Genomic DNA, 25,583 nt, shown 5'->3' with positions numbered 1-25,583 from the left:
CCCTTGAGAAGTACTCTCAGGCCACAGATGTGTAGACACTAGGGTCCTGCTGACCAAAGCTGGTAGTTCCATGTTAGACAGAGGTCAAGAGCTATGTACACACCTATAGCCCTTCGAGGACCAGCAGTTCCTGCCCTCTTATTTCTCTCAAAAATCTGCTTTCTAGTATAAACCTACCATAGTTTGGCTTTGTCTTAAGCCTTCATTTCTATTTAGATTCTTTTTAAGAGACTTGGTCCTGTGCAGATCTATGAAAAGGAATATTTACCATTGAATCACTTGTCAGATTTCCATGCAGGGAGCTTTGTCTAACGCATTTTTGGTACTGGACATCTAGCATAGTGTTTTATATATGATAGAAGCTCAAAAAGCATTCTAGGGTGAAGAATCATAGCCATATTCCAAAGCATGGTTGTTAGAAAAGATGGATGATTTGCGGAAATGTGAGTATCTTAATATAGTTGGAATACGGAGGGTTTGGGAATAGTGATAACTCTAAAAGAAAGACGAAACCAGGTCATGAACCCCTTAGCAGGAGTGTTAGGCGAGGACGATGGATTGCAGCATAATATTGGGTCATAAGCTCCTTGAATATAGGAAAAGTTCATCTTTATATTCTCTATAGTCCAATGCACACTTACAAAAGTCAAGTAATCAATCAAAATGGGTAATAATTAATTTAATGCAAAATGAAAACATTTGTCATGCAGAATTAAATGTATGCTGGTTTTAATGTCTGATTTATAAGGTGAAAACCTTTCCCCTTCTATAAGTTGGTTAGACAATTAAGTAGTGAAAGACAATAGGAAAGCATATGATTTTCTCCTGTGGTGGTTGATACTAGATTAAATAACTTGGATTTAAATATCTAAAGCTCTCTGTCATAAAACTAAAGCATGTTTAGAAAAGTTAAAAAAAAAAAGAAAAGTTCATAATTTGGAGAGTTCACTACAGTTATAGCATCTGTGAAATGGAAGAAACATTTGCCTTCTTTCTAACTGATAAGAAGAGGGATCAGTGAGATAAATACTTAGCACTATTTAGACGAATGGTGCTATGAAAAACTCCAGCAAGACTGTTAAAATAAACGATCTTATTCCTAATCATTGTGATTTTTGAAAATATTATTTATATTACACAGTGGTCAAGGCATAGGAATTTAATCATTTCTGCCAAGTGGCTGAAGATAAATATGAAACAAGCTGTACATAGGGACAAGGACTGGGTAAATTTCGGAGAAAACCAGTCCTAATGAAGATAAAGTAACATTTTCTAAGTGTGCCCAGGCATCAAAAAGCTCTGAATTAACTAACATTTTATACATGGTGAGAAGAGGAAATGATTGACAAACCTTCTCCTTCAAAAAATTCAGAGCAAATTAAAAAAAAAAAAAAAAGCTACAATCTCTGAGCTGTGAAATGCTAATGAATTGAGGCATTTAAGGCAGCGCCACAAAGCCTTGCACAGAAGGAGGACAGTACTGAAATCTCATGAACTTCTCTGCTGTCTTTGTACAATATAATGCTGTTGCATTTTAATAAAAATTAAAAACCGAGTGCTTATATTAAGCTCTATTCTATGTGTTTATTAATGTAATCTTCACAAACATTCTCTGGGACTTGATTATTCCTGTCATTTTACAGGTAAGAAAGTTGAGGCATCGATTAAGGCATCACACTGGTAGGAAGTGGTAAGGGCAGCAGTCATATCAAGTATGGATCATAGCCCAGACCATGGTTTTGGCTAGAACGACCCTTTTGTATGTTAAAAAAAAAAAAAATCTCCTCCGGGTGGATGAATTGCAAAAAGATGAACCAAATAAGGAAGAATTGCCCTTCTGCTAGACCTATTCTAAGAGGTTTTCCCCCTGAAGACCAATGATGGAAGGGTTTCCCTCTTTGTGGGCTGACAGTTCTTTTGGTCTGGATCCATGGCTTGGCCAAAATCACCGAGGGTTAGATTTTTGCTACCATTTATGCACCTGCAGGCAGAAGACAGAACCTGGGCAATTTCAGTCGAGATCCCAGTTATAACTCCTTGGTCATCTTGCCTGATCCATGACAAGTGAGCTATTTGCCGGGGAGAAGCATCAGGATGATTCCATCTACCTCATCTTTCATAATAACAAATCAACTACCTTGTGGATCTTACCTCCTAATTAAAATCTAAAGCTTCTCCTATGTCCACTGCTTTACTTCAGACATTCATCATCATTTGACTCATCCTCTGCTTTTTAAACCTCATTAATGGTTCCTCTTTATTTATAGGGTCCAAATTCTGTAGCACAATTTGGAAAGTCCTTCTCATGCTCTTCCCGCCCCCATTTCCCTGGATCATCCCTCTGAGATCTGACCTCCTTTACCCTCTCAGACTTTTGCACGTTTTGTCTCTTCTCCCTAGAATGCTCATGCATGCTCATGGACAGGATAGATGCCTACTCACTCTGTCCTCTAAATAGTTTCAGGACACTGCCAGCAAAATTTAGTTCCTTCCTTGATGCGAGCAAGGCCCCTGTTGTAGACTTTATCATACTGTAAGGTCTTCATGTGCATTTCTCTTTCCTTACTGAACTGCTTGGAGGCAGGGGCTATACCTCAGGCATCTCTGCATTCTCAGCAAACAGATGGAAAGCTGATTTCTTAGTGTGACTCCATAAATTCTTATTGCTTGATTCACATAATGACTGTTTGCCTTGTTTATAGCAGTCTATTTCTGTACACAAATAAAGCACCTTTTCCTGAAATAGCAAGTTGTAAGTTATTAAAAATTAGCATAAAAATTGAATGATAGAACAAAAGAAGATGAATAAGGGTGAATCGGCAAATCAGCATATCACAAAGTAAGTGCTCTTTTGACTATTATCATCATTTAACAGATGATACAGTTGAGGCCCACATTAAATAACTTGCCCCAAATCAGACAGATTGCAAGTGGTAAAGGCAGTCCTAATCCAGAGCTCAGACTCCTTTTCAACTAAAAAAAAAAAGCAAACGGAGAGACACAATAAAGACATTACAAAAGGCAAACCCAGTGGACCAATAATATATGAAGGAGGAAACAGCAGTAGAAGGGAAAGGAGAAAAACTAATCATGCACGCTTACTCTGCAACCAGCACTTCAAATGTATGCACTCATTTACTTCTCATACTAACCACATAAGGCAGAAATTGTTATTCTCCTTATTTTATAGGTGAGGCACAGAGAGTTGAAGAAACAGACCCAAGTTCACATAACTAGTAAATGATAAAAGAAAACTGAGCCCAGGAAACCCAAGTCTAAAGTGCAGCCATTCAGGGCTTCCCTGGTGACGCAGTGGTTAAGAATCCGCCTGCCAATGCAGGGGACACGGGTTCGAGCCCTGGTCCGGGAACATCCCACATGCCCCAGAGCAACTAAGCCCGTGCGCCACAACTACTGAGCCTGTGCTCTAGAGCCTGCGAGCCACAACTACCGAAGTCCATGTGCCTAGAGCCTGTGCTCCACAACGAGAGAGGCCACCACAACTAGAGAAAGCCCACACACCACAAGGAAGACCCAACACAGCCAAAAATAATAAATAAATACATAAATAAATAACTTTATTAAAAAAATAATAAAGTACAGCCATTCAAACACTACCCACACAATTCAAGTTTTGGTCACACAAGCTAATCGTTCAGAAAGAACATTTCATCATCTATATTTGCAATCCTAACTGAACTCCTATGGCCAAAGCACATAAACAAACTATGTATTTCCCGAAGAGTCCATGGTATTTACATATTGTCATCAGAGGTAATTTCTGTCTACTTTTCTGTCTCCCTTTTTCCCCCCTCTTCCCTTTCTTCTTCATCACTTGGGGTGGGTGAGTTGAATTTTTAACATAAATTTTCCCTTCGTGTAGTATAAAGAACAGTACAGATGAAAAACTTACAACATTTTAAGAAAATTCAAATTCAGTGTCTAAAACCATTAGGCCAAAAATCCACAAGTATCCATTAATTCATGTAACTGTACCCAGTATATACCAGAGGTTTTATATATATATATACATATATATATGTATATATAAAATATATGTTTTATAAGTAAACACCATATAAATAAGACCTGTAAAAATATTATGTTTCTTAGTATAAATATTGTATAAGAGAGGATCCTTTTGGCATCAATCCCATGCTTCTCTGAGCTGCTGAATAGAATTTTACAGTCCAGGCCTATTCAAAGTGTCTTCCTTAGACCAGTTACATCAATATCACCTGATGAATTTGCAAGAAATGGAAATTTAGGCCCCTCCTTAATACTCCTGATTCCTGGGAATGGAGAAAAGGAATCTGTTTTAGCAAGCTTTCCAAGTGATTCTTATCATCTGAAAGTTTGAGAAGAACTGCTATAGTCATGTAATATTAGAATTTTATAAGTGCACAGGACCATAAAAAACAGATGTATTACTTTTTAGTAGAGAGATGTCCAAACCAACTTTATAGATATACTTAAAGATCATTACAGAAGAAAGAAGAATTGGAAGGATATGCATTTCAAAACAGATGTCCATCTCCTACACAGATGCAAAACCTCCTTGGTTAACACAAAACCTTCTGTCATCTTCAGAAGGTCTCAAGGCCATTCACCTTAATGCAGATAGGAAAAATTATCAAATCATGTTTCCATTCTTAAAACACAGCTTGCTTTCCATGAAAGTGGTAGAAAATGCTTTTTCTTAATGTTTATATGAGCTCTGGAAACATTTTAGTTGAACAATTCAGGAAACAACTTTGGGCAATTTTGACCCTGTTATAGCTGAAAATTGCAGGAGTCGACTTAGAACAAGACTACATGAATAAGAGTTCACTTACATGTTAGCATTTCCTAGCTCAGCTCATTAGATGGCATGAATTATTCATGTACAATTCAATTAAACACTGTTTATTTTTTACTAATTCACTCATCATTTTGACACAAATTTTTTTAAAAAGGAAGAGAAAAGCAAAGCGGGAAAAAGAAAGGCAGGAAGGAGGAGGCAATAATATAATACTTTGGCTTGAAAAACATCCCCCAAAGTACAAAATAATCCCAATTGTCACTGCAGAACAAAAACATTTTATGTAAATTATGTGGTTTGGGATAAGATTGATGTTGTAAGAAATGCGGGGGAGTATGGGTGTGTGAGATTTCAGCACTGTCATACTGAATGGGGTGAGAAGAAAAAAATTATATTCTGCTCTAATTATATCAAACTCTATTAGTTTAAACTGAAATAATAATTTCAATGCTTTGAAAGAGTAATATTTTGATCTGTCTATGTAATTTTATCGGTTAGTTGTAACTGATAAAAATAGATTGTGGTTGCCGAAATTTGAACAGTGTTTGAGGTAGAATTTCATTAGAAATGGAAAGGATTAGAAACGAGAGCAGCTATTGTGAATCATTTTGAGGCATCATTCAATTTAGATGCAAGAAAATTGGGTGACAACTTCTATTTAGAAATCTATTAAAATTTGTTTTATGACTATAAACTGTGTATTATCTATGTCTTTTATTCCTATCTCTCAATAAAGTCACGAGATGATGAATTCCACATACAGATAATGCTCTAGTTAACATTATTAATAAAAATAATAGCAGTGAAAGGTATATCGATACTTATCAGAACTTATGTTTTACCAATAGCATAAACAATAGTTACCTTTACAAATGCAACGATTTTCAAGGAGATTGTTGCTAGATATAAGGAGTTCATCACAAAATCCATTAGATTCCACCAATCGTGGATGTAATCTTGAAGTCCACCATCCCACATTTGTTTAATTTCTCCCCATATAAAACCTGCAATTATAGAAAGATTCACATAAGTGTGGTTTTTCAATCAAATCACTAAAAACAGAGATCTATAATTAGGAATTAGAGAATCTTGGAGCTTCAAGAGACTACATAGTTACTCTAAATGCAACACCTATTTTTATAGGTAGTAATAATTGAGTCCCAGTCAGATTTTAAAACTTTCAGGACATTTAGCTAATTTGTAGAGAATTCTCTTGGGGCAGCTTCACTTTCTTTTATCCATTTGATAAATTGATAAGGTTGTGCAATTTTGAATCAAACTATAATTCCTCTATACCTATATATCTTTCTCTGGAAAATATCATAACGTTTATTTGTAAACAGATACTTGAAGATATTTTTCCTCCCAAATCAAAATGACTCAAAGATTTATGAAAGAACAGTGTATCTAGTGAACATAACTGGCTTAATGCCTTTAAGCAGGGTACTTTGTGGTGTTTTTGTAAGCAATTAACACCTTCAGAGATCTGATTTCAGTTCTGGACAGAAGACGATTATAACATTCATACTTCAATAAAAGACCTTATATCTAGCAGTAGCTTTAAAGCTATATCCAGAGAAAATAAAAATCACTTTCCTTTATTATGGTCATGTTTTTAATAGGAAATATTTTATTTTCAAATATTAGAAAGCACTTAAAAATATCACTGTATATCATTATTCTATTTCCATAATCTTATTAAATTTTTATAAATCTATTTTTACAGCCTAATGATGAGAAAGAAAGATATCAAAATATCTAGAATCAGAAAATATTAAAAGGATAAATATGATTTTAAAGCTATATCAAAGCAAGAAAACAACAAGACTTTTAAGGTAATGATAGTCTGAAACATCGAATGTGGGTAGCACAGAGTTTCATATCAGTCCTACACTAAAAGCAAGAAAAAGTCATATAACTATAGAATTATGACTTTTCATGAATCCATCAGAGAGGTGAGAAACCAAGGAGCCTATACTTCAAAGAAAAACAGGTTCCTGTAAAGAGAGTGACGAGGTGAGCGTTAGCTCCCCTGTGGCAGAGTGCACGGTAAGAAACACTGGCATTGGGCTTCCCTGGTGGCGCAGTGGTTGGGAGTTCGTCTGCCGATGCAGGGCACGCGGGTTCGTGCCCCGGTCCGGGAAGATCCCACGTGCCGCCGAGCGGCTGGGCCCGTGAGCCATGGCGGCTGAGCCTGCGCGTCTGGAGCCTGTGCTCCGCAGCGGGAGAGGCCACAGCAGTGACAGGCCCGCGTACCGCAATAAAAAAAAAAGAAAAAAAAGAAACACTGGCTCATACAAGAGAGAAGGACAATTTCAGAAAACCTTCTTAAACAAACTTCTAAAGGCTACGTGTGAGCTAGTGTGAGAGGACAGAACCCCTGGGACACAGACACAGGGGGGCGTCCACTCACTAGTAAGCTCATCTCCATAGACCTCACCACTGCTCAAGAGGCTGGTTCTGGGGGGAAGGCACAAAGCCCTACCCAAGCTTCTTTCCCCTATGAAGCAGAACATATTAGCCCTATGGGAGAAGCAGAAAACAGTCCAGGGCCTAGAGTTTATACTTATATCCTTAGAGGCTTCCTACCACAGGAGGAAGGGCAGGAAACTCTCTTCGGCTCGTGACCTGCACAGTTTTACTGCCTTGAAAAGGAAGATTTGGATCACTGAGAAGCTCCACCCCTGATGCCCAGGTGTAGTTTTACCCAAGTCTGACCCTAGACCTGGACAACAGACAAGCTTCCTGCCTCACATCACCAGGCTGACAAACACCGAGTAAGAAGCAGAAGCTGACAACCACTGGAGGAGTGGCAAACATATGGATAGAAAGTCCCTCAGAGGCAGAGGTGCTCAAGGAAGGCCAAAAGCTGTGGGTGGAGCAGGAATTCTGATAATAATCCTCTTCCCCACTTGTCTTTGTCTGTTCAGGCTGCTGTAACAAAGCATCATAGATGAGTTGTTTTATAAACAACAGAAATTTACTTTTCATAGATCCGGAGGCTACAAGTCTAAGATCAGGGTATCAGGGTCAGGCTCTGGTGAGGGCCCTCGTTCATGTTGCAGACTGCTGACCTCTCTGTGGATCCTCACTTGGCAGAAAGAAAGCGAGCTAGCTCTCCGGTCTGTTCTTATAAGGGCACTAATCCCATTCTTAAGGGCTCCACACTCATGACCCAATTGCCTCCCAAAGGCTCCACCTCCAAAAACCATCACATTGTGAGTTAGGATTTCAGTGTGTGACTTTTGGGGGGGACAAAGACTTGTAGCCCATAACACCACTCTAAGCAGAAGTGTATGGTAGGCTGAAACTGATTGTAGCAACAATGAAACCCAAACCCAGCTCAGCTCCGGATTATATTGTGTCAAATTTCTGCACTAATGTTCTAGCAGAAGAGGTATGTCCATTTTCAAGCATAAATGCTGTACACTTCTGTCTAGCCTTCTGCATAGGCAGAATAAATACCCTCACAAAATACACGCATATGAGCACATGAACACCATGTTACATCATACTCAAACTGTTCAGAAAAAGGTAAAGGAAAATTATTGAAGACATCACAGGGAGGGGGTGGGTGGAAATAAAAGACACGTTGCATACAAAGGAAGAAATATAGGACTGATATCAAACTGATTATCTGAAACCACACAGGACAGACTGACATTATTAAAGTGCTGAAAAGAAAAAGAGTCAATCCAGAATTCTATACACAGCACAAATATCTCTAATAAATGAAGGGTAATGAAAAACTTTTTTCAGACAATCAAAACTTCAGACAGAGACCTATGCTACAAGAAATGCTAAAGGGATATTTTTTAGGCAGAACGTATATGATATTAAACAGAAATTTAGGTTTATAAAAAGAAATAAAAATCTCTATTCAGGAACTGTTAAAATGAAAATAAATATAAAATATTTTTTTCTTATTTCAAATTGCTCTAACAGATCATTGACTGCATAAAGCAAAAATAGCATATAGCAAAAATGTATTGTGGTTTATAACATGTATAACATATGTAAAGGTAAAACATGTGACAACATTAGCACAGAAGATGAGGAAGAGGAATTAGAAACATACTATCATAAGGTTCTTTTTTTTTTTTTTTGCGGTATGCGGGCCTCTCACTGTTGTGGCCTCTCCCGTTGCGGAGCACAGGCTCCGGACGCGCAGGCTCAGCGGCCATGGCTCACGGGCCCAGCCGCTCCGCGGCATGTGGGATCTTCCCGGACCGGGGCACGAACCCGCATCCCCTGCATCGGCAGGCGGACTCTCAACCACTGCGCCACCAGGGAAGCCCTATCATAAGGTTCTTATACTACATGTAAAGCAAAATATTATTTGAAGTTAGACTGTGATAAATTAAATTTTATGTTGTAAATCCTAGGGCTTTCTCTCAAAATATTTTTAAATGCATAAATAGCCACAAATGTAAATAAACATGGAGTTATAATAAATGATCCAAGAACAGGCAGGAAAAAAAAATGGAAAAATACAGCAATAGATGGGGCAAATAGGAAAAACAATAGGGTAGATTTTAATTCTGTCAATATCAAAAATTACGTTGAATGAAAGGTAAGGTCTAAACACACTAATTAAAAGACAGAGATGTTCACATAGAATAAAGATGCAAAACATAACTATATGACAATTCATCAATAGGTTAAACATAAATGAATAACAATGTTACCATGAAATACTAATTGAAAAAAACTTAGATGGTTATATTAATGTAAGACTAGATATATTTCAGAAGAAGTGTTACTGGGTATGTACAGGGATATAACATAAGGATAAAAAGGTCAAATCACTCTGAAGACAGAACAGTCCTAAATATGAGTGCAGCTAACAAAATAACCTGATAGTGCAAGATGCCATAGAATTTAAATATAAATAGAGAAAGGTACAATTATAGTTAGAGACGTTACTTTTCCTCTCTATAAGTAAATGAATCAGTAGGCAGAAGTTTAGTAAGAATATAGAAGTTCTGAACAACACTCTCAACAGTCTGAAAATAGCAGAAGATAACACATATATATGGAATCTAAGAAAAAAAAAAAAAGGTCATGAAGAACCTAGGGGTAAGATGGGAATAACGACACAGACCTACTAGAGAATGGACTGGAGGATATGGGGAGGGGGGAGGGTAAGCTGGGACGAAGTGAGAGAGTGGCATGGACATATCTACACTACCAAACGTAAAATAGATAGCTAGTGGGAAGCAGCCGCATAGCACAGGGAGATCAGCTCGGTGCTTTGTGACCACCTAGAGGGGTGGGATAGGGAGGGTGGGAGGGAGGGAGATGCAAGAGGGAAGAGATATGGGAACATATGTATATGTATAACTGATTCACTTTGTTATAAAGCAGAAACTAACACACCATTGTAAAGCAATTATACTCCAATAAAGATGTTAAAAAAAATAGCAGAAGGCATTTTTTTCAAGTGCACATGGAACATTCACTAAGATAGACTATATAACTTCAATATATTTATACATGTTGAAATGTTTAAATGTTTACCATGACAACATAGCAAACAAAAAATCAATTATAAAATGTACCTCAAAATCCCCAAATATTTTGCAATTAAATAATATGCTTCTGATAACTTTTGGTCAAAGAGAAATTAACAGAATAATTAGATAATATATTGAAATGATTACAAGTGAAAATACAACTAAAAGTTCTGTGATGCAGTTAACACAATACTTAGAGTAGAATGCTTAATTAGAAAACCATAAAGGTCTCAAATCAGTGATCTCAGCTTCAACTGTGACACTGAAAAGAAGAGCAAATTAAACCCAAAACAAAAAGAAGAAAGAAAAATTTAAAGCAGAAGTCAATAAATTTTAAAATATAAAACTTGAGAAAAGTCAATGAAAACAGAATCTAGTTCTCTGAAATGGTCACTAAAATTGATAAAACTCTAGCTAGAATGGTCAAGAAAAAAAAGAGAGAAGCTATAAATGATCCATATCAGAAATGAAAGAAGGGACATAAATACAGATCTTACAGACTTCATAAGGATAAGTGATAAAATGAACTTGATACTCATAAATTTCACAACTTAAATGAATTGGACATTTTCCCTGAAAGACATAACCTTCCTAACTCACATAAGAGGACACAGAATAACCTGAACTGTCCTATATTCATTAAAGAAAATGAATTCATAGTTAAAAACCTTCCAGCAAAGAAAAATTCAGGTCCAGTTCCTTCATGGTGATTCTACCAAACATTTAGTGCTAATCAAACACTTACAAAATTACAAGAAAAAATGTTTAAAAAGTATGTATTATTCTGATAAAAAGTCATACAAAAATAATACAAAGAAAACTACACACTAATAACCCTTTGAATATGCATAAAATCCTCAACAAATATTAGTAAATTAAATATCGTAATATATAAACTTAATAATAAGTCATGACCAGATGCTATTTTTCCCAGAAATGCAAGATTGTTTGAAAATTTAAGAATCAATCAATGTAATTTGTCACATCAACAGATATTTTGGGAAAAAAATCTTTTCATTAAATGCAATAAATCTTTTCAATAGATGCAATAAATTCATTTAACCAAATTCAACATCCATTCATGACAAAAACTTTCAGCAAAGTATGACTAGAAGGAAAATGTCTTGATTTGATAAAGGACATCTATAAAAATCTAAACTACCATCACACTTATTTTGTAAAGGGCCAGAAAATAAATAATTTAGGCTTTGCAATTAATAATGAGTGTGGCTTTGTTATAATGAAACTATTTATAAAAACTGTCAAAGGACCAGATTTGGCCTACTGGGCCACAGTTTGTCCTGTATCTTGATTGTGGTGATGCTATATGATTGTATGTGTTTGTCAACATTTTATATACCTGTGGCCTAGAAAAAAAAATTAAAAAGTAGTGGTACAACTTAATGTTAAGGCAGCAAAAATTATGAGAGATTGATGTTGGACAATGGAAATAGGGTTAGATTAAAAATAAAGAAATATAATAAAGTATCAATTGTGATATATTGCTGATAGATGTGTTTGAAAATTTGCACAATAAAACTTTGGAAGAAATAAAAGTACATTAGTCCATAATTATTTAGTGAAAACTAGCAATAGTTATTTAATATTATTAATAAAGTTTTATTTTAAAATTTTGTCACATTTAAATTAAGAACCCAGATGAGGACTGATTTCAGTTGAATTAAATATAGAGTGCATTTTAAAGTCTGCTGTAGACCACAGCTTTATTCTAGATTTGTTGTTTATATCCAGCTTCCCCTTTGAAGTTTCTTTCATAAATAAATCTCTCTTGAGAACTCAGATAAAATTGGGCATATTTGAGGAGGTGATAAGGATCACTGACTCCTTATTCAAGAAAGGAATATATAAGATCTGAATAAGATGCGATACACGCACTGATTTTATAGCTTGTGGGAAACTAACAATTTATATTATCCAATGAGGAAGGATGCTCGGTACTCATGGAAATACTCTCCTCTCGCACATTCGTGGTGCTTTTTCCTACTGAGCCTGGGTACAGTCTCAGAATCCAGCACGCAACCACAACCTACATAAGAAATCTAAGGCCCCAAAAGGCCGTGTGACTAAAGCTAGTGAGTGGAGAAACCAGAACAGGATACCAGTCTCCTTAGGCAGTGCTCTTAGACAATATTTTCTTACTCCTGAGACTTCACAATGGAGCTTTTTTGTTTTGTTTGTTTTGCTTGAAACTTTGCCAGTTCCCAGAGATGAGGCGATGTGAGCATTGCAATCGTTGATTGAACAAGTGCGTTCCAGTTCACTTTCATCAGAAGGCATAGTGATAATGTCAGGTGAGTGAAGTGCCAGGCTCAGCTCAACTAGTAATCAGCTTTGTAATCTTAGCCAGTATACTGAGTCTCGTCCTTCTAGGTTTCATTTATCTCACTTCAAAAAAAGAAAGGTTTGGATTATCACAGAATTCTCTAGATAGAATCATACAAGAAGTGTAATTCTACCTTAATGGTATAAATAAGCCAGACGCTGATTCTTCCTGTTTGAATTATCAATATTCTATGAAAATCAGTCATCACAATAGCTGACATGAGAGATTAAAAACTCTTCTGTACCAGAGGGCACATACCAGCTTTGGTCTGCCCCAGAAAGCAGAAATTGGATCTACGATATGAAAGTTATAGAACGGAACCTTCTTTCTTGCCCAATGTAAGGGGGATTCTCTGGCAGAGTTGTCCCAAAACTGGAATGGATCACCATTTGGGGGTACGATTCCAATGCAGAGCCTGGAATGTCTTTGATCAGTCATACTCCAGAGAAATTCTAGCAATGAGTGGAGACGTTCCACTGGACCTCTAAAGGTCGTTCCAACTTTATGAATTTGTGATTCTGGTGTTTTCAAATTTTGTATGTATTTTAAAATGAAATATATTTAAAAATACCTACTAACCAACAAGAGGGTTTATATTTTATTGCCCTTTATAGAGAAATTGTATCTCTTTTTTTTGCTTCTACCCAACTGGAAAGCCAAATGGGATTATTAACAGTCACCAAAATACGGAGCTTCAAATATTTTGTGGGTAATTATGTAAAAGAGTAAAGACACCAAAACTAACTGCTTTAGAGGGGAAGGAGGTATGAAGAAGCCCTTAGGAGCTCAGTAGAAAGCACCATTTTAACCTGGAGCCCCTTAATATCTGAGCAGACTCTGTTCCTATTAGACAGGTTCAAGGACATGACACTTCAATAGATGACCTCTAAGGTTTCTGAAGAAGAGTCAAAACAACTCACAATTCGGATATATTACAGTTCCTCTGGAGTCAAATAGACATAAACTCTAACTTTCTGAATTATACAAAAATTATATTACTTCTGACTTTGGAAAGGCACAACTGTATGGAAAAAACAGAGATCCTGATGAAATTGAGGACTGAGCCCACTGTTTTTTCAACCTGAACTGTAAATGAGACTGTCAGTCAGTGCTGGTTGGCTAATGGGGTTTGGGATCTTTTGTTTTCAAAGCACCAGATTGTAGGATCACTTCCCACAGCTGTTTGGATCACTTCCTGTATCACCACATACTTGTTTGATGACATTGATTTCTATTTGTTATGAGCACGAAATACCAAGTTTCCTCTATTCTGGCAATATTCACTGAAATTTTAGAAGAAACGAGCCTTTAGAAAAACTAGAAGGTGCTATTAACTGGCTGAAAAATGCATCCAGATAGTAAACTATTCATGGTAACTAAAAAACGACTAAAGCAAACAAAGCTTGAGGGAGCTTCTGTCAGAAAATGTTTGTGCTGTTTCAAAGTTATTCTCTGCTGTTTATAAACAGATGACATGATTTCTCAGTGTGGTGGTGGAAGTCTAATTACAAGCATTGATGTAAGACTGCAGGGACCAACCACGGAAAGATCGCAGGGCAAATGAGTCAGAGAACTTCCTTTTAAAAATATTTGTGGATGCCTGGAAGTTTTGGCTATTTTTTTCTACCTTTCCCATAACAGTTTTCACCAGGGCTATCTGAGTATTCTGTTATATCCCATCATGTGAAGCTGGCTGTGCGGAGCGGATGGAGCAGGCAGACCTCCGATGCTGCATTTAGCAGCCTCGATTTCACGTGAGAAATGTGTAGTTCTGCACACAGACCTCTTGCCTCTCCTTTCTTGCTGTCAGTATTTACACGAAGAGTAAATAACCCCAAGCAAAGAGCAAGTCAGCTTTTCACCTGCGACACCTCTGAGGGCTTTTTACAGCAGCCCCAGAGCTAGTCGAGGGATCTGGCCTTGGAAGTCCCTTGACAGAGCACTGAAATCCATGCTGTGGCACCAAATCAATGAAGATAAAGGCAACAAAAAAGAATTCTTCTTCGCTGGAGGGTTTTATTCCCTCCCCAAGTCAGGAAACAAAAAGGTAGTTTCTTGTCAAAATTCTGCTTTTGTTCAAAAAGAAATCTAATTGCAGTTATTTTACTCAGTAGAGACTCACATTATGCCAGACCCATAAGAGGCACTAAGTTAAGGGGCAGCTGCTATGGTCTCAGTGTTATTCTTTTTTTTTTTTTGCGGTACGCGGGCCTCTCACTGCTGTGGCCTCTCCCGCCGCGGAGCACAGCCTCCGGACGCGCAGGCCCAGCGGCCATGGCTCACGGGCCCAGCCGCTCCGTGGCACGTGGGATCTTCCCGGACCGGGGCACGAACCCGCGTCCCCTGCACCGGCAGGCGGACTCTCAACCACTGCGCCACCAGGGAAACCCTCAGTGTTATTCTGAAAACCCAAACAAAGATAAAGAGCCTCAAGTATCCAGTTTCTGAAGAGAGCGTCCAGAAAACTGTAGCCCTTCCTGCTGGGGATTCCTAAGAGGCTTGAGGACCATATCTGCTACCAGCCTCCTGCCACACTCTACTAACCCATGGGTTATACAGAGAGAATGCTGGGAAAAGGGGGCCAGAGAGCTGTGAGCTCAGGGCACTGCAATTCGGGTGCTAGAGACCTCACCAGCACCGCCACCTCCCTAGGTCAAGTGTACGAGACTCCACGAAAATGCCTCATAAAGATGGGGGGGTTTCTGCAAGGAGAAGCTGGCTCTTAACGCCTGCTGTGGCGTCTTCCCAAGCACTTGGCCTGCTCATCTCTCACTTGGCTTGCACTTCAGGGAAAACAGACAAACAGTGGGTCTTGGCAGCTGGGCAGCTGGCAGCAGCCTGACCCCTTGCCATCTGAGGTAGTAACGTTTTGTGATCCCTTGGGGGAGCGAGTGCTTATCACAGGAGGAAGCCAGGCTTTAGCCATCTTGTTCTCCTGCCCTTGCTAGGGTCACAGGACCCATAAAGGGGCCAACTGCTGGTTATGAGAGTTCCCAGACTGGAAGATGTCAGGCAGAGCTGAAAGTCAGATTCAGAGAACTATGTAGTGTGCAGGTACACAGGACCCTCTAAAGAAGACTCATGGACCCATCAGGAGAGTCAGAGCGTCAAGACCTGTCACATAGGCCACTCAGTATAAGCCACAGATGCAGACAAGCAACAAGGGAAGAGCTGTGACCAGGGTACCAAGGAGGTAAAGAAGACTTAACTTTTCCTAACATCCTTCTTGCCTGCAGAAACCAAGCAATGGGGAGAACAGAAAAAGTCTATGTCCCTCCCTTCCATTCCAGTGTTGGGGTTGAAGGATGAGCAAAAAATGAATATTTCCGGGTCCTTTGATAACACGTGTCAGGCCTTTGTGGGGAAGAGGAGAGCTTTAAACTGATGGTAAGCTTCGTGTTTTAAACTGAACTGGGACTACTTTTTAATAACTCAAAATTTCAGGAAATTGATGATATCTACTAGACAGATAGTGAAGGGAAAGGATATTTGGTGCAGGGTGGCTGGGAAGAGTGATTGGAAGAGGTTAAACCATTTCATGTTTAGATTCTAATGAGTCTGAATTCCTCAATAAAGCTGAAATCGGAACGAAATACGAAACCTGCAAAAAATTTGGTTTCTAGAATTGTTTCTTAATCTTTAGTGTTTAAAGACCTCTGAAATTTCTGAATCAGTCAACCAAGGGGAGAATTCAAAATCAAATTTTTCATAAAAAGTTCACAGTGATTATGATTATAGTCAGCACACCACACTTCAAGAAACACTGACTTAAAGGGACAGTGAATAGTCAAATATGCTTAGTTTGAAGACATCTAAAAACCCTTAAATTACTACAGTTTTGATAGCATCAGTTTAACATTTAGAGGAAAATTAGGAATGTACAATTAAGGAAGTACACGTTTTGAAACTGTGCCAAGGAACGATACGATGCTAGTTTTCGATTAAGATGTAAAAAATGTAGAACTTTAGAATTCTAGCTCATCTGATTGCTTACGACATAAATGTAGTAACTTAAAAATCAAGTAAAATGTTTCTGTCAATGCAGTATTAGACTTTTTATAGGATTTCTGTTTAAAAATTTCCATGAGAACTAAGGCATTATATATTTCTGTAGGTGGAAAAACAATGAATAAATATTCCTCAGGTCTTTTCTCAAGTCACCTTTTCAATGAGTGGCAGTAGTTGCTTAATAAATATTTTTGAATGAGTGATTATTAATTTTTCACTATGAAGATTACCACTTTCCACCTACTATAAGCTTCTATTTTTAAAACAATTATGTGCAAAAGAAATACAATTATGTCTTTACATTTCCTGAAGACCCGCTACACACACACATACATATACACACCAATACACAAGATTTAAAAATTAATGATATCCCTGGAAGCAAGGAAATTTAGCTTTAGGTCTTAGCAAGTGAACGTGGAAACTAAAAAGGAAGCATCTCAAGGTCATGGCAAAGGACTTTATTCTTTCTTTCTTAGAATAGAAATTGCTTCTGTCAGGGAACCACTTATAATGCATGTGTTTTAGAACAGAGACGGGTGGTGGAGATGAAGATGGAGGGTCCTGCTGATGTGACGCTGATGGCAACAGTAAGTTTGCTATATTAACAAGCATCACCTTCAATAGGAAATTATATCAAGTGTGTATCTCAAAGAGTGTTGCGTCTTTAATAAATTAGAAACGTGGTCCACTCAAATTTGACCTATGTAAAGACTTAAGTTGGTAAACAGAGGCAGAGAAAATAGGAAAGAAGTCTGTGGATGGAAACTTGAGTTCTTGGGCTGTTTTTGCCCCTTTAAATTCCATTTCTCACACTCCAAGGGCAGTTTTTATGGAGGATAAAGGCTCTAGCTCTGGAGTTAGACTAACTGGAGTTTGAATCTAGTATCTACCATTTGTTAGCTCCTTGAACCTAGGAAAGTGATCTCAGTTTTCTAAGCCTATTTCCTCTCTATTAAATGAGATACTAACATCATTTATTATGAGTAAAGTGGAGTTGACTATGAAGTTCAAATAAAAACACACATTTGAATCACTTAGCACAGTGCCGAATTTCTTAGTTTCTATTGTTATTACCACTATCACTACTATTACCATTATTGTTACTCTGAACTAACAGAAACCACTTCCAGCTTACCAATCTTTTACTCTGACCCTCCCTCATTTCCTATGTACTCCTCTTTTCCTATCTTTTCTCCTCTTCCCTTGAGCCATCAGAACCACGGTCGTCAAACATTCTCCCAAGGCCTGTAGATTTCCCTTGTTGGTTCACCAAATTTGTATCGCATGTATGACCTAAAAGACTTAATTTTCTCTCCACTAAAGAAGTCAATACTCTGTGATGGCTTATATGGGAAAAGAATCTAAAAAAGAGTGGGTATATGTATACGTATAACTGATTCACTTTGCTGTACACCTGAAACTAATACAACATTGTAAATCAACTGTACTCCAATAAAAGGTATTAAAAAATAGAAAAAGAAGTCATTTGTATGTGCACACTGAACAATTTACAACTATATGAATATTTTGTTGTTTGAGATTTTACTGTGTTAGTCTTGATAAATCTTGGTAAAGATGACTTTAAAATTTCTTCCTCACAAATAAACAGGAAAGTGAGAATTCTATGTCATGCTGCAATGATTATCTGGTTTTCTGGAAAATTAAAATATCCCTTTAAATTAATAAACGGATGTTCTGCAGCTGTGTTTGAGTTGTCTCTATGTGTCTGCAGCTAGTTTGCTGAGGTGGTTAGAACACCTTGCCAAGGGAGAGAGTGGGGAAATCTATAGACTTGTTTCTTATGATTCTTAATTTCAGGGGAAGACGGATATAATTGAAGGGTGAGGCTGAAAGTACGAGTACCTGAAGCCATGTGGTCTTAATGCATTTTAGACAAAAGATGAAGAAATGGTCATAGGAAAGAAAGAATATATATAGGATTGTTTGTCCCTGAGTCTTTATCTAGATGTGAATGTGATCACCATTTTTCATTTTCCATTTGGCAGGACTTGTTGAAATTTTCAGATTTGCTAATATCAACCCTTTAAAAGATAAAAATATAAAATAAGTTATGAAAATGAGAGGCCAATTTTGTTGCAGAAAAATTGTTAAATAAGTATGTATTATAGGCAAGACATAGAATCTGGATCTTATGAGCAATTCTTAATTTATGCCTAGAAATTCACTAGAAGCTTTTTTTTTTTTTTTTTTTGGGGGTGCGGGAGCCTCTCACTGTTGTGGCCTCTCCCGTTGCAGAGCACAGGCTCCGGACGCGCAGGCTCAGCGGCCACGGCTCACGGGCCCAGCCGCGCTGCGGCATGTGGGGTCTTCCCGGATCGGGGCACGAACCCGAGTCCCCTGCATTAGCAGGCGGATTCCCAGCCACTGCGCCACCAGGGAAGCCCTAGAAGCTACTTTTAACAGAGCTCATATCTCTTCATCTGATATATCTTTCCCTCAGTTCACCATTCTCATCATGCACAGATTTATATGCTATATAATTATGGCATATAGTCACTTCAGCAGCCATTCGGCAGTATTCTCATTGGGAACAAGGTATTTCCTGCTTTATTAATATGATAGCTTTCATTAACATTCTACTTCTTTTGTGGAAAATGTTATCAATTTCACATTCTTTTTGCTAAGTAATAACATAAGTCTACATCTGGATGTTTCATATATATGCACACTTTTTTTTTTTTGCAGGAGAATAAGCTATGACACAAATTTAATTGTTACAGTTGAGTTATAATGGATTCTGTGGAAAAATCCAATCTAGTTTTGGGACAGCTTTAAAAATTAGCATTCAAAAAAGTTTTTTTTTTTCACATTTTACTCCACATTATCTGCAGAAACAAATGACATCTACTGGAGTTAAAACTTCTGCTATAATTTAGATGAATTCTCATAAAACGCATTCTACATATAACATGCTATATTTAGTTTGCATTTAAATTCTATATAAAAATGAGTTTCTCATATGAATATTATATTCATTTCATATCCTTAGTATTATATTGTTAAAATCAAACCCTTCATAAATTAAGAGCCTTGGGGTCATGACACAACAGAATACAGAAGTAGCCATGTCTCTAATCTGACCCCAGGCTTCTTTTAATCCATCACAGTCTTCCCGGTGATACTTTCTCTCTAAACAATTGAAAAGCATAGCTCTGTTATCAGGCCATATGCATGCAGGATGAAACTGTTGTTTTACTTTTTACTCCAGTTCAAATGGGTAATTTGACAATCTGAGAAATATACTGGTATCTATCTGTCTAGAATCTACCTGTCTACTGACAGAGTTCTAATGGAATTATCTGTGATTAGTTTTCTCTGTTGCTTAAAACTGTATCTCTCAAGATGACCAGAATCATAATTTTTATCCCTGTATCAGGCTTTTAAATTTCTTTGCTTCTATGCTAAAGTTCATCCTGACAGCAAACATAGGTAAGAAGATCCCTAGAGGTTATTTGATGGGAGAAAAGAAGCGTTGATAACCTTCAATCTGAAGGAAAAATAATTCGAAAAGCTTTGCAAGAGATGAGCTACAATTTATCAATGACACCACAGGGAAAGGATATAAGGACCACTGTAGATTCTCTTCTAAAGATATCAAACTCAATAGACTTCAATTTATATAGTCAAAAAGATGTTGAACTTCAACAGGAAAGACAGTGAAAACACAGAAACATTATTCTCCACTGTACTAAATCACAAGGTATCTGGATCTGTAATGTTGTATAAATTCTTATTGCTGAAACACAGCAAAGTTTGTAACATGGAAATTCCCAAGCAAAACCCATACTTCTTCAGATAAAGGGATTGATTTGAGAGGATAAGCTTTAAAGTTAGAAAAATTTTCTATTCAAAAAAGTTGACAGTTTATGATATAAATATATAAAACAAGTAAAGCAAAAGTCTTTTTGCCGGGATAAACAAAATGAGAGGTATCAAAGTAATCATTTCGCTTAAACTACAGTATCATAGGTCTGGGAAAAATCTGAAAATGGAAGGAAAGGAAGTTTAGTAAAATGAAAAAATATTTCTTTACAGAACAAGCAGCTCACAGAGGTGACATGAGTTGAAAACCTAAGTCGGTTCAAGAAGACTTGAGAAAAACCCATGTGCAGAACTTCATTCAGTCACTGGGAAAATTAACATGATGAGGGAAACACAAGCCACACACTTCTCCGTAAGTCGTGAAGTCTTGCTATTATAAACCTAGAGCCTTACAATGCAGGGACCATGAAATGTACAGTCGCTCACTTTACCAAACAGCAGGACTGAGTGAGGCAATATAGAAGGTTTATTGATATAGTCATCAAATGAGACCATGCTTTTTTTGCGTCTATCACACTTCTGGTAAAAGGTTAAAGGACTCCTACCCTGTTGTCTTGAGCCCTCTTCCCTCCACCCACCCCCTCTCCCCACCAACGAAAAGATCAATTTTCTCTGCGCCGATAATGATAGGTCCCCAGGACAGGATAACAGGAACAGTGGGACTAAAGAAGTTATCACTCTGAATCTTTCATCTTATTGATGAAAACACAGAAAATCCTGAGAGATTGTGTCCACCCATAATTTAATAGTCTCTCAGTGGTAGAACTTGGACATGTATTCAAATCCATTTTTCTTCTACAGCCAAATAACATGGAGAATACCCGTTATAATCATGACTCTAGCAAAGCACTTAGAACTCAGTCTTAGATACGAGGCACTCAGAATTCACCAGGCTTGATGAATAATCTGTTTTGACAGATCTATTTGATATAGAAACATTCTTTTTCTCATGCTCTGTTATTTAAGCAAGATGATCATTCATGGGTATTTTTTAAATTCTAGAACATCTCTTTTCATCCTAAAAATTCCCATATAAATGAACTCCCTCTTCAGGATATCTTCAGAAAAGGTTGCCTTTAGCAGCTCCTTCTTTTGGCTGGAACTATAGTTCTCATAATTAAATTTATACCTTATTTAACCATTCAGCTGAAATTTGGATATGGTTTCTTCTAGCCAATTTTCATGGAAAATTATGTTACAAGTTTTGCATGTAGGAGGCAGCCAATGACTGTTTTACTTCTATGAATTATTCAAAGTTTGGAGCTTCTAATTTTCATATTATTTACCACTTCTGATATTATATCACATATCTCATTGTTTGTTTATTATCCATTTCTTCCAGTAAAATTTAACCTTCATAAGGAGAAGAGATCTTTTCTTTTCTTTTTCTTTCTTTCCTTCCTTCCTTCCTTTCTTTTCCTTTCTTTCTTTCTTTCTTTCTTTCTTTCTTTCTTTCTTTCTTTCTTTTTCTTTCATTTTCTTTCTTCATTTTTTCTTTCTTTCTTCTTTTTTTAATTTTTGTTTCACTATTGCCCTGTACTGCCCTTAATCCATAGAAAGTACCCTACATTTTCATTGACTGTATAAAGAAAAGACTAGAAATATTATATCTACTTATGCTGCATTATATCTATACCATTTTTCTAAGTGAAATGTTCTGTTTCACTTGGGCCACCAGGATTTTTAGATATTCAATGTAAGTTACACACAATGGGAAATTTGACTTCCAAAAGCTTCCTTATGAATTGTTCCCAAGAAATTTTCTATGAAGAAAACTCAATAAAAAACAGATTCCTACTATGAGATATTTAATTTAAATGGATACAGGTCGGATAATTTTATACTTAATATCAATTGCTGTGTCATAATTGTTTTATTAAAAAAGACATTTACAGACTATATAAACCATCCCAAGATCACACTTTACTTCAGATTGAGAATGTATTTTATTTTAACGTTCACTTGAGAAGGTTTTTTTTTATTATTAGAAATATTTGTAAAACATCAAATCTTGTTCCTAAGCACTTTTCTTACTGTCAGTACTTAACAGTATTTGTAATCTTTAAAAAGTGTATCTATCTCAGATTCAGTTTTTTTTTCCCTGCCTTTTCCTCATTTTACAGTCTCTCCAGCCGTTTTGACAGTTAATCCAAACTGATCTTCTGAGATTGTGAATCATTAAATTTGTCACATATTTTCTAATTAGTAAGTGCTGAGATGGATATAATACCAGAGAGGTTTAAAATGATGAGCTAAATTGAGAAAATGTGATTTCTCAGCAAACCACAGTAGGATAGAAGGAAGAATACTTAAAATTTCAATTTTAACTATGACTTCAATAACAAGAGGAAAGGAGAAGGTTTTTACCAGCTACTTTGAGGTTTTCTACCTTTTACCATGATTTGCTGAAGATCTAAAACAAAATTTTTTTCTATGAAAAGAACAGAGAGAGATGGAGGATGTCCTACTGTTTAATTTCCTATTATTTTGCTTTACTATATAGTTTCAAAGATAAACTTAAATGAATTGATTTTAAAAAATGGTTAGTTATTTTATGTACAGAAGCACTAATTCTGCAGAGTAATTTGTACTTTTAGAAGGTGTACCTGTTAAGAAAATTAAAAAGATTATTTACATATGGCTAATGAGACATGTTGAAAGGCTTCAGAAGACAAACATACTAAAAAAAAAAAAAACAAAAACCCCAAAACCCAGAGAATCATTCACAGGACCTGAAGTCATGAAAATCTGGAATTCTAAAACCTAAAGTTACGTTTTGTAGGCTGCATTTGGGGGCAGGTCCACCGCAGTTTGTGAAGTATTTATTTAGCTTTGAGGATTAAGACTGAGAGCTACAATGGTCAGAACCTGTTTTAAACATTCCTATGTCCCCAACTGTAATGAATATTCTCTTCTGAGCAACAAACTTCCATGGCAGTAACACGTTTGGATTATATTTTCTATAGTATCACATTTACCCAGGACCCATGGTAATATCATCCACTCGACGATGGTTGGTGGTGGACCTTGCCTGTTCAAGTCTGACCTGTCGATGTGCTGAGAGGCAAGCAGCAGCAGGAACAAAAAAGTCAAATAGGATGCTGTGTGGCAGATGAACTTGATAAATGGCTTTCGGATGAACAGTCCAAGGGGGCTTTTGGGAGCTATAAGGTAGCACACAGAGAAGACGGGAAAAAGAAGTCCTATTATGAAGCACGTCACCATCTTCACGGCCCAGTGTCTTCTCCTCCAGCCGGGAAACTCATCGTACCAGCGAGATGCCAGCAGCTGTTGACAGTTGGGCTGAGCAACAAACTACAGGGAAAGGAAAGGAAAAGTGAGAGTCAGGGTTACACGCTGGGGCTCCAGCTCATCAACAGGAACACAGTGTTATCGTTCAAGTCACAAGTTCTGTTCAAACACAAAATAATTTTATGTTTACACCGTCATAAAGTGCTTTAAGCCATTCTGTGAACAAAGCTCATTTGTTGAAAATTTTATACCCACGGCAAAGTGCTGAGTGCTTAGCCAGACACAACAGGGGTCAAAATACTATGGCGGTACCTTAGGAAGCAAAGATAGAGTTGAGGACTAAGAATATCCATAGGATGTATTGATAACTGAACAGAGCTGTGTACAAAGATATACACATATATGTGCATATATAAGAATTGTGATATATATATATATATATATATATATAGGTATATGACATAAGGTAAAAAATGGTACTAGTGGTTATTTCTTGGTTTAGTGGTTATTTCCTGGTTAAGACATTATACTTTTTTTCCCATTTTTATACTTGGTGTATTTTTAATATTTTCTATAATAATCACAGCAGAAAAAGTAAATATATTTTTAGTAGGGTTGAGGCAATAAGAAAATCATAACTGAAAGCATATTACATTACCAGGATGTAAATCATCATAGCTGAATTTGGTGGAAATAAAGCAAATACCTGACCTAAGTATAATCAATTACCACATACAAAACATTTCACAAACATGACAACATTTTTATCCTGCCAACATGTTTGAGATGTAGCATAGATCTTACTCTATTTTAAGGACGAAGATGGGGGGGCTTATATGAGGGCTATAAATTTATTCAGGAAGATTACATATCTAGTAAATGATGAAATGTATGGCTATCTGGTCCAAGATTCTTTTTTTTCTGTACATGATCGTTCTCATTGACACTGACAGCTACGCATTATATAAATTCAGAGGGAGTTTTCTCTTCCAGATGGAAAGGTCCAAAAATGCTTCCCAGTGGGTCTGTGCTCTGAAAGGGGAGATTTGTATAAGCAGAGAAGAGAGGGGAAGGCAAGGCATGCAGGTGACAAAGTGTAGAGTGTGTTTAAGGGATGCCCTATGGACACTTTGGACTGTAGTAGAAGCTTTAGTCCCTTGTTGAGGGACTCAAGAAAGTTCTGTTGGCATCAAAAATAGACCCACCCAAGAAGCAAACTGAACACCTGGACCTTTCATGGGACTCTCCCTGCCCCAATATTTCTTCTTCAGTCTTAGACTTTATGGATCTCCTTTAGGAGACCCTTACTTGACCCTTACTCTTTTCTGATGGGTACACAGAAAGTGGCTTGATGATCATATACAAAAAGCTGCTTGAAAGTGAAAGGAGAGACAGGTGATTGATTAAAAGAGCAGTTCAGTAGTTGAGGTGTGCAATCATATGGGCTGGATGTCAAATGAGTTCTCATGCAACTGTTTGCCTTCATTTTGTCTTAGATATTGTGTTCATCAAAAGATATAGTGGGCAAAACCCCATGTATAAATGGAATTAAATATATAATAATAGGTTCAGCAAGTACAGCTAAAACAAGATAAAACTGCATTTCTTCACGACTGGGATGATGGGGCTCTCCTCACTATTTTGTAAGTAATTTATGAAAGTGAGCTTCAAGCTCCATAGTTAGTAAAGTTAAATTTTATAATCCAAAGAAGAGCTTTTCTTGACACATTCCTTGCCTATTATTTTGGTCAGAGTCAAGAGTTTGAAAGTCACAATAGAGCTTTTGCTGATCTATCTGTAGAGTAGTGGGAAAGAG

At 37.0% G+C, this 25,583-nt stretch overlaps 1 protein-coding gene across 6 annotated transcripts in view; it reads right to left on the bottom strand.

Annotated features, from left to right (window-relative positions):
* TRPC4 (transient receptor potential cation channel subfamily C member 4) overlaps positions 1-25,583 on the bottom strand; it is a 168,254-nt gene that overhangs the window by 28,732 nt on the left and 113,939 nt on the right. For all 6 annotated transcript variants that reach the window (XM_007447179.1, XM_007447178.1, XM_007447183.1 and 3 more), the window contains 2 exons: positions 23,494-23,830; positions 5,666-5,805 (listed from right to left, as the gene is read on the bottom strand). In XM_007447179.1, coding sequence (XP_007447241.1) covers positions 5,666-5,805; positions 23,494-23,830 — 477 coding nt within the window. The remainder of the gene's footprint in view (positions 1-5,665; positions 5,806-23,493; positions 23,831-25,583) is intronic.

Source organism: Lipotes vexillifer, unplaced genomic scaffold, assembly GCF_000442215.2.
Source record: "Lipotes vexillifer unplaced genomic scaffold, Lipotes_vexillifer_v1.1 scaffold541, whole genome shotgun sequence".
Taxonomy (NCBI): domain Eukaryota; kingdom Metazoa; phylum Chordata; class Mammalia; order Artiodactyla; family Lipotidae; genus Lipotes; species Lipotes vexillifer.
Note: the sequence above shows the minus strand (reverse complement) of the source record. Positions and strands in the feature narration are given on the sequence as shown.